A 15,437-nucleotide genomic window follows, 5' to 3' on the forward strand; every position below is an offset into this window, starting at 1 on the left:
AGAGTGCCATTTTCTTCAGTTGTTCATTATCTGCAAAGTTCAGAAGGCCTTACTGCTTACGACTCCAAAATAAAGCCGTATCTCTATGTTAATCCTGCAATATTCACATTTGATTCCTCCTTAAAATAAGGTCTTATACTAATCCAACATGGGAGTGAAACTTGTCAAACTGATTTCAGCAGAATTCCTCATGTATTACCAAGATAAAGCCCACTTAGGGTCCTTGCTGCATTAGGACTGGTAATGAGGGAGGCAAGTACCAAAAGCTGCTGTACTGCCCGCACAGAGCTCCAGGCTGTGCCAAAGCCAGACCCGTGATGGAGCACTGGAAAGCTGACACAAAGCCCAGCAGAGGCTGAAGGGAGCCTGCCACAGGACATGTGACTAGACTTTCTCAGTTACTTCCTCTCAGTGCTGGTTTTAATGGGTAACAAACAGTTCCATCAAAGTAAAGGTCAGAATTTCATGCCAGAAGCAACCACTAAATGACCTACATTATCTTTCTCTATTGCACAATATACCCCAGGTACCTCTACGGAGAGCACAGTAACTTGTGCCCCTGCTTTCGATAGAGAAAGCCACAGCCATGTATCTGATCATATAAAGCTAATGAACAAACATCTTGAGTACTTAACAACTAGTGGTGCACTGATGAAGGCATACCTTCAATGGTCCATGTCTCTGCTCCTCAGTCACATGGCAGGTATTTTCTGTGTGACACAGACACCTTTGGCAGCTACACCTCCCATGGGCAGACCTTTGTTTTATTGACTCTGAAGTGTCCAATTCAAACCATGAACACTCAGTACTTTTAATGTCAGACATATCTGCATGACTGTTTTTGAAAGTGAGTATCAGACTTATCATACCCAATAAAATGGCAGCAGTTGGGGAATTCTTTTTTCTTTGCATAGTTACAGCTGTTTTAATTGCTGTGCTGTTACATAGAAAAAAGAAAAGATGAAGAAATAAATTACTGACATGAAGAGAAATTTTAATGTGTTCTGCGTTGAATAAACATTTAATTCAACTCTCCAAATACTTCATGTTGGCTTTAAAAAAATTAAAACACTAAGAAATTATTAATTTTAAGAACTGTTTATCAAAAAAGCTATTCCTTAAAATACCAAAATGAAAGGTTTTATTCTCATGGGATTTCTTTCTTTAAAATGAAACAATCTGGCACACATATGACTTCACAAAATGTTCCTTTGAACTTGATTCTGCTTTTTTTTCTCTCCCAGATGAAAAATTTCAAGAGACATTCATTTTCCCAGGCCCTAGTCCAGTGCTGCAAGTACAAGGCCTTCCTTCAACTTCTGGAGTTCATGTCCCCAGACACCTTTCAGCTTCTCCAGAGACCCAAGCTGCAGTCCTACAGATGGTCTCCTCACTAGATAGCCCGACTCATTCCCTAGTCATCCCTGGTGCTGTACAGGAACCCCCGCGATTTCGAGGTGACACAGCCCAGCACAGATTGTCTCGCTTTCCTCTCCCCCTCCTCCACTGATTCCGACAAACTGTAAACGCCCTCGTCACAATGGAAACCAAATTTCATATCGGCTGCTTTCTGCTTTCATTAATATTTGGCTGTCATTGTTAAAATGGTACTTCTCAACAGCAATTAAGAGTATTAGTAGCACTCTACCCTTAAAAAGTAGGACTGGGTCTCAGGGCTTACCAGCTCCCAATGCTTTTATACCTTCTGCTAGGCCTGTGGCATTTGCAGAAGCCCAAGGAGCAGCAGCAGGTTAAGGACTACCCTGATGTATGACAATACAAGAACCTGGACAGATAGAGAAGGAAGAATCCATTAAATATAGGTGGTTTAAAGCAGTCTGCAGATGTGCACGACAGGCATAAAAGCATGATCAAGAGCAGGTAATAGAACATCCTGCAAATTCTACCTTGGGTACAAAAAGGTAGTGACACATTATGACTCATAGTTCTACTTTCTCTTTTTTTTTTAAACAGCGGAATGCATTTCTCAGACCTTGAGGCCAGATCCTTGTCAAATTTCAAGTTCCTATGTCAAATCCCTGAGGCACAGAGATGCTCAGAAAAAGAAAGATAATATGGCTTTTACATGAAGATTGCCTGTCTTCCTCTCCTTGCTTCCCTCCTCACTCTGTTAATTTTACTCTTGAACCAGCTAATGTTCCCCCAAAACTCAATGAACAGAGAATAAAAGCAGCCTCAAGACAGAAACAATGTGAGAAATTCTCATTTCAACCATCATAAGAAACTGAAAACAAGGACTTAGAGTGAACTGATCAGGTGACACTAATACACACTGCTGTGTGCTCCACATATGCACACAGACTTGCATACACCAGAACACAGACCCGTAATTTAAGTAACTTGTAAAGGATCCCAAAATACTTGAAACAAATGTATAAATCCAGTGCTTGTATTAACCACTGTTTTATGAATAAGGACAAAGCAAGGACTTGGAGTGTCAATTGAAAAGCAAAAAAGATCAGTTCTACTGCATGGACCTAGGTAATGCCATGTCAAGATGAAGACTATAAGGCACATTTTCAAGGCTTCAACTGCTCTTTAGAGCCTCCTCTACCACTTGGTCCACTATGAGCTTTTGCTCAAATGTGCTTGCTCAGAACCTTTCCTGTGTGCCTTGGATCCACCTGCTTCCCACCCCATGTCCTCCATAAAGGCTCCTCCAGCCTTGCAGGTCTGCTCCCACTTTGTGAGAAGGTCAAGGACTGCAGAGTGCATAAAAAGTCCTTAATGTTCAGTGGCACATGATTTACATCTCCACTTTGGATGCAAAAAATGTGACTTCAGAGCTGGTATTCTTTTTAAGGTGCTACAGAATGTTTCTAGTGTCATATAATAGCTTTACAATTGTAAACTGAATCACATAAATTAAGAACAGACAAAATAAAGAATTGACCTAGTCTCTACTGACGGACTCCTCCATACTGGAAAAATGCAGAAGAATTGTATGTTCATGCTTGCAAGCACAGCTGATCTTATAGAAGTTCTCCGTGATGTTATCCTCTGACCTGATCCAAACAATGCTGCTCATGGAGCAGCAGATTAACAAGTGAAAATACAACATATAAGTTCCCCTCTCTGTATTCAGAGCACTTGGTCTAACTGCAAGTATTCCCAGTGCAGCACTACATTACTGCCAGGACCAGGGTGAGACAATCAAGCTAACTCAGGCTTGCCTTTCCTTGCAACACTAACATACTCTATGTCTGCTGCAGATGACTTTAGGGGCAGAGTGATGGTGGAGCAACAGCACTTCAGCACTGGTGAGGAATTATAACCAGTTGTCTGGAGAGTTCGTAAAAATCTGCCAGGAACTTCTAAGGAATTTCCATCCTTGCAAGTTTTCAAAACTTGCTAAGACCCCAAATCAACCCTATCGACCATCACAGAAAACTTTGCTTTGAGCAGGAAGCTGAACTAGACAATCTTCAAAAGTCCCTTCTACTCTAATGTTTCTCCTCAGGATTTTGAGATGTTTGAGCATATAAAAAAGAAAAAAGAGGACAGTCCAAGCTGCCTGCATAAACACTCTCTGCAGGTCTCAATTATCTAGTAAAATACCACTGTGTACCAAGTTAACCTTTGTGAAAAGCAAAGCATTTTTATTTGCAACAGTGACGTGACTCCATGCCCCTGCTGAGTACTGTACTGTATTCCTTAGATACTCCTGCTGATTTCTGTGGGAGATAATGTCTTATTCTATGTGTGACAAGACCAATTCTCTCACCCCCCACCCCACGCCCCCATCATTCATCCACAGAGTGGATAAACATTGTTTACTGCCTATCAGTCCAGTGACAAAAAGGGTGAAAGACGGGACTACAAAGGCTTTCAAGTACAATGTGTAGATTGGAAAGCTGAATCTGAAGTACAGTCACTGCAGAAGTTGGAGAGACGACTGTGTACTTGAGTTAGCATGGGGTAATGAAGAGTCCTGAAGAGTCAGCAAATCAGAACAAGTCTCTTGGCCCATGGCACAGGGAACAGGAGACTTGCAGTTACCATGTTTCACAGGCTCCACTTCACAGGTGCTGCTTGACCTGGCACCCAGCACTCTCACGCTGCTCCCAGCTCACCTGAACAAAGGCCTTCAATGCAGCAGCTAAGAATCAACAAGTCTTTCACCAGGCTGGTTCCCTGTTCCACTGTTTCCCAGGCTAATGCCCTAAACTTTGATTGTGAACCCGACCTCTGTGACTTACTCTGTGCCAGACATGTGACCCCTCTCATCACTGCTCAGAGCCCTGGAGAGGACAATCCCCAGTTTGGGAGCCACTGGCCGAGGAAAGCTGGAGCCCTGCTCTGCTGGAGCTACCTGTCATGTGAGTCACTCCTGCAGGAGAAACACAAACCTCCAATGTTCAGTCCTGGCAGGGAAGTAAGAGAGCAAATCACTGAAAACAGACTGCCCACTTTCACTTTGTGTCTCTCAAGTATAATGGTGGAAAATTAGCACAACATGATGTAAGTGGAAAATCTGGAGTTGACTAAAACACTCTACTTAAAATTAATAGCCGTGGAGTTTCTTTTTCCTTTTTTCATGAGATTTAAACACCATCCAAACAATGGATTAGTTCTATTTAAAAAAATACAGGTAGCTTAAAGCTTCATAAATATCCTAGGATCAACATCATACTCTCACTGATTTAAATGAGAATGAGCAGTAAAATTTCTTTAAGAAATACTGTATGTGTTGGTAAAAACACATGTAAGAGGTAATAGAAAAGCCTAAAACACATTACACAGCACAAAACAGCATGAGAGTTGGGAAGAAAGGAAGAGAAGAATTGGTATTATGTCTAAACCACCTATTATTTAGACTCTAAGTTTTAATCAGGAAGATTTTGGTCATTTACATTAATGTTTCAAGAACACACTGAAGACATTCCCTCATATGAGAAACACCGATCTTATTTACTGACATTAAACCAGACATTACTGCTGGAAGTTCTGTTATAACTGTAAACAGCTCAGTTTTTATTAACGGAATAAAAGGACTTAAAAAAAAAATCAGTATTATAACAGATAGTTTTAGTTCATATTGTTACTTTTTAACTTAACTAAGTTGGAAATTCTCAGTGAAAATGCTGAATTATTGGCGGTTAATGACTAACCTTATACACAGAAATTCACTTTGTAGACATCTGCACTGAGTGAAGGTAGAAATTACTTCCTGAACGACAAAACTTCCTGCCTCAAACTTTAAAAAGCAGGACAGTTTTTTTTCTGTGTAAGATGTCCAATTCAGGCTTAAGGATAAGTTCTGCCAGGGCTAAAATCTTAACAGACATGGATACATCATCACAGAAACAATAAATTTAATCTAGGGAGTATAAAAAAGTATCATAATTTGTCTCACAAATCAGTAGGTTTAAAATAAAAAGTCATGTTTGTATACATGTACTCTTAGATATGCTACATATTTACAGTAGTTTAATAATACAGACATGTTATGCCATTTAGGTGCATTTTAAATTAAAATTTTAATTTCCAATCAAATGTAGTTTGACATAAATTTGGAATAACAGGAACTAATCATTAACTGAAAACAAGATATGCATAATACACTGTTTTCTAGGAAAATAACAGAAGTAAAAACTAATACTCTGAGAGCATGTTGAGATAAAGTAACAATCCCTGATATAATTTATCCGTTTACAAAAAAACCTCAGCAAACTACCACAATATCAAACAATGAGAATCACTTGCCATTTATGAAAGTTATCAAAAGCATAAATTCAAATCAAGATTAGGAGAAATCCTAATTAGGATTAGGAGAAATCATTTATATCAGGGTTCCCTATGTTCAGATTCAAGCTGTGATCAAGTCACCTATTTCCATTATTCCGGGTTCCATCCATTAGGACTATTTTTGAATTAATGCATTAGTTAAATGATATCTGTGGGAGATGGGGTAATACAAAGAGTGGTCAGGAGAGGTAAGACAAACATGTCTGGTATCATTATTAAATCAACCAAATGAGAAGAACCCAGGATACGACTGGCGTGTGGTACTCAAAGAGAATGTTTGTAAGAGTGTCCAAGTTTAGCATCAAGAATAGCAGGCCTGGAAACCCCATGGGAATTAGATGCATCTGTTGTTGTAGGCAGCCCCAGCAAAATGTTACTGGTTCAGTAGCCTGGGGCAAGCTTTTTCTTTTTTTCCTTCTTTTCCTTTTTTGACAGCCAAGTACAATATTAGCTTGCTTTTCTGCCTTTTTTTTTTTTTTATCATCGTCAAGCTGAGGCTGGGTGAGAATATTTTGTGTCTAGACTAATAAATGTTTGTAAGGATTTTGCAAGACTGGTTTATGGGAACAGAATCCCCTTTTTGTTTTTCTGCTGGAAAAAGCAGCACTAAAAGCAAATGAGCACCATCATGCATTTGTTTTAAATTGCACATTAGAGCACTGCTATTTTGTGTGCAATCAATACATAATTTGGAAGAAAGATGCTTTTAAAATTCAAAGCTATCCCTGAGCAGCTAAGGTTCTCTTGGAAACTGAAGGAGGAGTCTGAAATTATTGTTCTTTTGTTTGCATCCCCCAGTGGGAAAGGCAGCACACAACTAGAAACCACTGTGCTTTGAGACAGCACGAATCATTAAGAATAAATATCAATCCTCCCTCCATTTAAACATTAGATATTAAAACTGAATCTAGGACAAAGGTAAACTAAACAAACTCTTTCATTTTCAAGCTGTTATTCGGTTAAATATAATATCAAAGGGATTACATAAATCTTGTAACACTCTCTACAGAAATTTTAAAAAGGTACTTATATTCTGCAAAACACAGCCTGTCTAGACCCCAATCACAAGCATCAACTTAATCAGTTGAAATTACTGGGATATGCATGGGCCAAAACCTACATTTTATTTTTAATATTTGTTTCAGAGGGCGGGGTATCTCAAGATGAAATGGCTGACTGAGCTTTGGGTGGAAATGACTGAATCTTTCCACACAAAGTAGTGCTGAAGAACCTACTCTGGTGTAAAGCAATCTTCAGTCCCAAACCTCCAGTGAGCTCTCACCCTCAGCCTGTCTCTCTCTCTCGCTAGCTCTCTGCAGCAACAGGGCTTAAACACTGCCTGGTGAAGAAGACGGCTCCTGTTCAGTAATTCACAGATAGTAATTACTATCTGTAATTGAGCATTACATCTGCAAATAGGATATTCACTCATATAAAGCAGCATATAGTTGCAAATTCTGCCCTTAGAACTACCTTGTGCCCATACGCATCTGGCTTAAACTGCAGTCAAAGTATTCCCCACTCCTTGTCATCATCCATGGAAATATTAATATACTGGAAACAAAAGAATTTTGTTTTAATTAATATACTTTAAAACAAAAGAATCTGAACTATAATTTCAGTGCACACAGTGATGTAAAACTTGCCCCTCTCTGGACATTACGTACAATGATTAATATCTCTTTCTAAGGACACGTGCTTGTGACTATTTCTTTACTATGTGTAGAAAGAGTAAACTTACTTTTCTTCAATATTACTCTTTTCTCCCATCTCTTCCCTCCCTTCCCCCTAAAGAAACAAACAGCTGATATTAGCAAGGCCTTACACTTCCCCTGGAGGAACCCAGGAAATAGAGAGTTTAAAAAAAAAGCACTACTTATCAAGAATCAGAGCTAAAATGAATGGTTTTGGACTGATAAAACACCCAAAGTTGTAGGCATCTCACAAAAAAAACCTTGCCAAAAGTAGTTTATTCCCTGCTAAATTACTTCTTTTAATGCAATAAAAGTTAGTTCTCTATTCACCAACAAATTTAAGTAAAATGTATTAAGAAGTCAAATTTGGAAAATGCTTATAAGCTACAAGTAGTGAAGTTGTCTGTGTTTGCATTATATTTAAGCAGATACCTACAATACCAGCAAGGGATCTTGTATGGGCATCAATTCCTCAAATCGATCCATGAACAAAAAACCCAAACTCATATGACACTCCAGGTGTGGTGAAACCTTTTGTCAGACCAGATCCCCCCTGAGAAGTCTGCAGGACAGAGAGCCATTAAGTTTTTAACATAGCAAACAAGGGTGAACATTGTGCAGTGCTGAACGCTCCAAAAATTCCACTGAATCTACAGGTGCACTTCACCTTGCTGAAAATCCTGCTGAGAAACAGAAACCTCTGAGCTTTCATGCCTGCTCCATCTAACTCACTTGGAAACTGCTGCCAAGTGTCCAACTCCTCCTGATAAAACTTGGATTTGCAGAGTACTCTCAGCTCTCACTGATTTGCTGAAGGCATTTGATCCATTTATAAAAAGGCAGTAACTTTCTACTTTGAAGGTATTCTAAAGATTAACTAGAAATCTGGAGTTTTTGAGGAAGCACACAGCTGTAACTAACATTGTACTTCCAGTCTTCTACAGTCAGGTAGTAATAACTGCCCTTTCCTGACTCCTTCCCCACTGTTTCCCCTTTACTCTTTTCTGGACATACAACATTCCTAGATCTCAACCATCTGATTACCAAGACAGAACCTTAACCAATGCACAGAGCCAGGAGAAGAGTTTTAAAATCAACAGCATTTTGACATACAAACCAAGTCTTTCCATTGTAACACAGGGAGGAAAGTAATCACATTAGTACCGTATTTTGTGTATGTTAATCTATTTCATAGCTTTAGGAAAGGCAAGCTTAGACACCTCTACCAAGATTGCCTTGGACTATACAAACATGCATTTCCATCTATGAAGTTCTTAGCACCTTTCTAAGCTAAAACAATGTTAAAATAATCACAGTTCTAACCTATAACCAATGACTCAAGCCCTAAAATCTCTATGATTGCCCAAATCACAGAATTCATTGTGAGCTAACAGCTATTTTCCATCTAATAAATGTCGTTCGAAGATGCTTTGACGATTCACAGTGCTGAACATGTGGAGCTTTTACCATAATCATTAGAAAGTTCAAAAGCTCATTTCTATCCTTCTGTCTGGTGGGGTGAATTTGGCGCTCACAGAACGACGCAGGCTTTGCCAAGCAGCAAGGGCTGGCGTTACACGCGCCTCATTACACAGCTCTGTCTGCCCACTCTTTAAACAGAGCTGTCAGCCTTCAAGTCTTGCTTGCGCAATGGCTTCAAACTGTGGGTCCCCTCGAAGCATGTGAAATTCCTCCAAATCCTACTGAGACCATTAGACCAGGAAGGTGAGCAGCATATTGCAAAACACCACCAGAGAAGGCCAAATTGCATGAAGTGAATCTAGAACACCAAAGTCACTTTCTTAAACGGCTCCAAACACCACGTGGAACCTGTTCTTTTGAAGTAGAATACATAAAGTTCCTTTAGACCTGTCAGGCACAAGCAGAGGTAATGCTAAAGAATGTTCACAACATTAAGTTCTTTGCTACTTCGAAATCTTTCAAGGAGTGCAAAAAGTAGCATATTGCAAATACTTTACAGTTTTTCCTAAAGGTTCTCCAATCACGCTACACCCGTTCCTCCTTCAGTCATCAGCAATTTTCCTGTCTTCTGTGCTTTAGTGCGACAATGTGTCTTCTGATAATTTTAATGGTATAAGAAATGTACACTACTTTCTGCCCCTTTAGATGATACTCTTTTACAGTGAGTTATACTGAACTGTAACATTGATTATGATCTCAAAGCTCTTAAGGATAAAAGAGTGGTACACATCTTCTAACAAGTGATAACAGACAACTTTTGCTCAATTTGGGCTGATCCCTGAAGCTGGTTAGAAAGAATCCACTGATAGTAGAGGCACTGTTCTAAGAAATACATTACAGTCCACTGAACTCTGAAAAAGACCTGAGTGGATCCCCTGAAGTTCCATCCAGTTCCTTGACAGAAAGAGCACAGAACTGGAAATGAACCATCAGTGAAAGTGGTGCAAGGCACAAAATTATGAAATGTCATCTGGCTGGTACAGGATAAGGAAATGTATCATTTTGGTGGCTTCCACCTCCACAAAAAAAGAAGGAACTGTTTATGCAGCAAAATGGTTTGACTATTTGGGAAAGTCCTCAACTAGCTATGAAAACTAAAAAAAAAAAAAAAAAGGAAAAAAGAGGAAAGATGAATTGGAATGAAAGACTAAATTTGAATTAATAAAACTAATAATGCTGAAAATGTAAGTAGTCACATCCCTTTAATGCCTAATTTGGCAATATTAGAAATTTAAATAATAACAGAAAAGTGTATTCTTATAGGTATACAGTCAGCAAAGGCAATGCTGCTGACAGGTAGTGGAGAACTACACAAGCAGAACGCTACAATCAGTATTGCTGCCTATTTAGGAAATAGGAAGCAAACAAAAGGGAAAATGGGACTATACTGAAAATGGCATCACTTGTTTACAAGTTCCTGACGACTCAGAGGCAAACCATCTTGGGCATTTATGGATCAATGACCTCGCATCTAAAGCACAAGGACAGGGAATATTGACCATTAATACACAGAAGAGAACGGCATGTCCATGCACTCAGCTAAAAATGTTCAGAACATTCCCTCATGCCATGACCCCAAAACGGTTATCACACAGGATTTTAACAGACACTGATTGTTCTGAAAATTTTACAGCAAGGTCGGGATTTATAAAAATTAGAAAACATAAAACCACTGAATTTGATACTGTGAAATCTTTACTAGACCTCAATTTGATAGGTAAAGAGAAACTGATCACCAAGATAAAGATTAGCCATAGCTTAGCTGCGTTTTGGTTGTATTTATTATTTGCAAACAGAAAAAGCCACGAGTTATGTGTAGTACTTGGATCTTTAAAAGTTCCAGCTTTGTAAAGCTGCAAAAAATCCTGAACTCAGATTTAAGGAAATAATCTGACTTCGAAGACAAATAACTGCTTTTCAAATAAGACTCTTCTAAAGTTACACACAAACAAATGGGTCACCAATCACAACTAGATGAGAAAGTTAACCCAAAATTTAAACCTTTCCCTCAGACTACATATAAACAAATGGTGGAAAATCTCAGGGGGAAAATCTCAGCGATAGCAATAAGCTTAACTAAAATGCTACAAACGGCCCAGTGAAGCAAAAGACACAAGAAACAGCCTTCTGAATACATTAGGAACAAAAGGAATCCTAGCAATATTACAACATCCATTATTTGATAGAAATTCTTCGGTATGGAGAATCTACAAAAGGGAGAATTGTTCGATACATAGCTCTAAGTCTCCAACAGTAAGTATTGTGAAAAACTTTGTGAAAAATATTGTCTATTCCTGTAATAAACAACAGTTATAAATGACAGTAATTAAGACTAGATATCAGGACACTGGATCCAGCTAAAAGCATTCATATCAAGAGAGGTGTTGCAAGAGAGGAAATAATCCAGAAGAGAGCCACGAGAAACATTAGGGAAGTAGAAAAGTAAGCCTCCCAAAGGAAAGCTCTGCCTCAAAGTACTGTTTTACAAAGTCAGGTTTGGGGACAATCATAGTAAACATACACACAATTACCCAAATGTGGTAGCAGAGGGCTTTTCAGTCCAGCAAAGATACAAGAACCACTAGCCTAAACTTAAAAGCAAATAATTTCAGTTACACAAAATGGCATCTACTTCTAATCCGCTCAGGGGAATTCATTTAACAACATCAGAGAAATAGACTGCCTTGCTGGCAATGTTTAAAGAAAGTAACAAAAGGGTTTCTAAATGATGCATTTTTGCTCTAAGAGGTCTTAATTCAGGGCAGTCCTCTAGTCTGCATCACACAGGTTGTTTTAAACAGGGTTTCTGTAAGTTCTCCCAAGCTTTCTTTTTTTTGGCATGAAATCCTTCTGAATAAAAACAAAAAAAACAGACTGCTGGTGAAAACCAACAGCACAGGTTTTAAAATTCCTCTCTCATTCCTACGTTTGAGGGAATATTTGTTTCCATGTAACAAGTTTCATAACAAAATCCACTTTTCATTTACACAATGTTTTTATGCATTTTGAAATGCTCAGTATACTCTCTGTGTATGTCTTATTTTAAAAATAAGTGGCACCTATGCCAGCTTCCAGACTGAGACATCTCAGCCTTCACTATTTTACATGACACTTTGTACACAGTAAACTTCTCCATCTTTCCATTAACTATTTAACCTACCAAGCAGCTCAGAAATAAAGTGCAAGTACCTACCAGATAACATTCACTATTGCAGATACTCTGAGCCCTTTCAGAGATCCAGAACTGCCTCCATTACATGGTTTATTGAAGTCGGTGTTGGTTTCCAGTGCTGCACATCCTGGTATAGGGGAGAGCTGAGCATCAGAACGTACCCCAAAACCCAGGCACCCCCAAAGGAGTAAACCAGACATCTTCCCCAACTTTGCCTGCACATACACCGTACTGTTCCTCTACGCTCGCCCCCGCACCGCAACGCCACGGGATGCAAGAAAACTCTGGAGCCAGAACTTCATGGCTCGTTGCCTGCCGTCAGTCTGTCAGTCCGTTCGTCCGCCTGAGCGCCAGCGGTGACACCAGGCGGGAACTCGCCGACTCCTCTGGGCGCATCGGGATTGAACTTCTTGATTCTCCTGACTGACAAGTCAGACGGATTTTCCTCTGCCCTGTGGCGAGCAATGCCCCGCACAGGCTCCCGGCACCGGGAAGAGGAAGGAAGAAAAAGGGAGAGGAGCCCGTCCTCAGGCTCGGAGGGGTTTGACCCCAGTGCGGACCGGGTCGGGGGGGCACGCACAGTCCCCTTCCAAGGGATGCCACGGCTCTGCCTCCGCTCTGCCTCCCCCAGCCCGCCCAGAGCCCGCCACCCCCGACGGGCGATGACCCCCGGCCGCGGGGGCAGCGCCGCCGCCAGACAATGGGGAGGCGGGCGGGGCGCGGCCGCCCCACCGCGCCCACCCCGCGGGCGCCGTCCCCGCCAGCCCCGGCCCGCCCGCCCCCGCTGGCCGGGAGCCGCCCTCGCTCCGGGGCGGCGGCGCTGTCCCGTCCCCGCCGGGGGAGCGCCCGGCCCGCTCCCGGGGGAAGCGGGGGCGGGGGCAGGGCGCGCCTCCCCAGGCAGCGGGGTCGCCCTCCCGCCTCCGAGAGCCCCCCTCAGCGAGTCCCTACCTGCCGGCGCCGCTCCGCCTCGCCCCCTCAGCCCGCACCACCGCCCGCCCGCCGCCTGCGCTCACGGCCGCGCCGCCATCTTGCGCTTCACAAACTACTGCACTTCTTTCGGGGCGGGGGGGCGGCGGATGGGCCGGGAGCTCCCAACGCCGCGGCCGCCCGCGCCCTCGCCTCGCCCCGCGGCGCCCACTCGCATCGTCCCGGCGCGGCGCTGCCCCGGCGCGGGAGCGCGGCGAGCGCGGACAGCGCGGCCGCTGCCTCAGCCGCCCTGGCAGCGAGCGGGGGCGGAGCCGCTCCCGCCGCCCCGCCCGTCAGGCGGCGGACACCGGGCGCGGGGGCTGCCCCGGCACCGCAGCGCCGCAGCCCGGGGACACTGGCGGCTCCTCGGCCAGGCGGGGAGGAGCGGGGGCGGCGGGGTCGGAGCTCCCGGGCGGCAGCCGCGCCCCTGCAGCCACTCCTTCACTGGCAAACTTCGGCTCGGCGCTGGGCCCTCTACCGCCGCGCCCGGGACGGGCTGTAGGGACAGCGTCGCCCCCAGCCTGGGAAGGGTTATCCTGCCACTCCTGCCCTCAGCTGGCGCCGAGGGAGAACACGGCCGCAGGGTACCGAGACCCAAACCAGGCGAGTGAAGACAGAAGTAGCAGCTCTGAAGAAAAAGACACTTCCCACCCCTTGGTTTGTTGGGGTTTTTTTTGTTAGTTAGAGAACTTGGAGAAAGGAGATCTCTCCCTTTAGTACATATAAAATATTTTAACTAATACTTGGGTTTAACTCGCACTGGACACTTCTCAAATACTGTTTTTCTCATTAGTGTGTGCTCTTTTGGGTCAGATAGTAATATATTACGGTTTCCCTGAGAAAGAAAAAAGAAAGATGTGGTGTGTGGGAACTCTTAACCGTTCTCAGGTGGTCACAGAAGATTTACACACTTGGAAACATTTTTTTAAATCTGCCTAGGTACAGCATCCTGTCGAGACTAGAAGCAGGAAGACATTTGCTCAAAACAGAAGGGCTCAGGAATAGTTACGGTTCCTCAGTTTCACACTGTCATTCCTGTTCAGTTTTCCGAACAGTGCTCTTAGGGGATGCGCTCAGCAAGCTGCCTGCCCCCAGTCACATTGAAATTGGTGATGGCAGCCAAGGAGGAGATCAAGTTAAGGACATTAGTTCATTTATTACATTTCCAATGTCATAAATTACATTACAATGTACATTTTCAATATAAATTTTTTTTCTTTCTCCTGAGCTTGTCTTTGCTGTATAATCCATACACTGAGTGGAGAAGAAGCTGAGCACATGCAGTTCTTACTTTAAAATCATAGTATTTGTGCTGGTGTCTCAAGTGCAAGATTATTAATGACCAAAATTGTTCTGTGATTAAAATAGAGCAGACAACTCACCACTAAAAAGAGATGAATTTTTTATTAATACCCACCAAACAATACAGAGAAAAAAAAATCTGCATAGCACACCAATGTTTGAACAAACACAGTAGAAGGACACAAAGAGAACACTACTGACAGAGGTAAGAAACCAAACACACACAAAGAGGGATTGCACAGTTCGGCGTTCAGTATCGCCACACATTGTGTGTGTGAGGTGACAGAACAGAAGAGCAAAGGGTCATGACACATTTTATCACCATTTATATAAACTTTAATTCTCATATAGTTAACTTTTGTCTTACTCTTTTTTTTTTTTTAAATAACTATCAAATTAACAGATAAATTCTCTCTGCAGATTTGAAGAGAAATACTTCTTCAAAACAGGGTACTGCTTTGCTTTTACTTCAATATATTTATCGCCAACAATATATTCACTTTTATGTAATAATCAGATATAATTCTTCCCGGGTAACTAGAAAACTATTTACAACTGAGTTCAACTACAAGCCATCTGATGAACTAACAAATTTGTATTAAAATGTTTTTCTCCAGTATTAAGACTGTCATTATTACAATTAAACTTTACCTTAGAAAGTTACAGTAGTAAATCTTGCTTTGTTTCAAGTTAGGTTTTCTTTTAAAGAGAGGTACTGAAATTATCTATTCAGATCTGCTGAGTTCCAAAGGCAATCACAGCAGTATGTCACATTAAAATATACATATCTAGAAGGGAAGTATCAAATAAAAGTCATTAAATGACTTTATTTGACCTGTCTTAATAAATTTTAAGATATATTTGTATAAATATATATGTAGACCTAGTATTTATTGAACTATGCAAAGAAAAACAGCATGCAATAAAAAGAAAACATTACAGTGTGCCAAGTGCGCTGAAATCAAGTATCATGGATAACTGAAGGCTGTAATTTCTTTTTTCATTGCCTAAGAAGAAAAAAAAGACAAATTAGAAGTCAGTGTGAATACAAA

The 15,437-nt window shown here is 41.6% G+C and overlaps 1 protein-coding gene across 5 annotated transcripts in view; it reads right to left on the bottom strand.

Moving 5' to 3' along the window:
• Window positions 1-14,468: 14,468 nt before the first annotated feature.
• Window positions 14,469-15,437, bottom strand: part of ATAD2 (ATPase family AAA domain containing 2) — a 31,452-nt gene continuing 30,483 nt past the window's right edge. For all 5 annotated transcript variants that reach the window (XM_039548533.1, XM_039548532.1, XM_039548531.1 and 2 more), the window contains one exon: window positions 14,469-15,392. In XM_039548533.1, coding sequence (XP_039404467.1) covers window positions 15,354-15,392 — 39 coding nt within the window. In that variant the 3' untranslated portion in view covers window positions 14,469-15,353. The remainder of the gene's footprint in view (window positions 15,393-15,437) is intronic.

The sequence above is a fragment of the Corvus cornix genome, chromosome 2 (assembly GCF_000738735.6).
Source record: "Corvus cornix cornix isolate S_Up_H32 chromosome 2, ASM73873v5, whole genome shotgun sequence".
Taxonomy (NCBI): domain Eukaryota; kingdom Metazoa; phylum Chordata; class Aves; order Passeriformes; family Corvidae; genus Corvus; species Corvus cornix.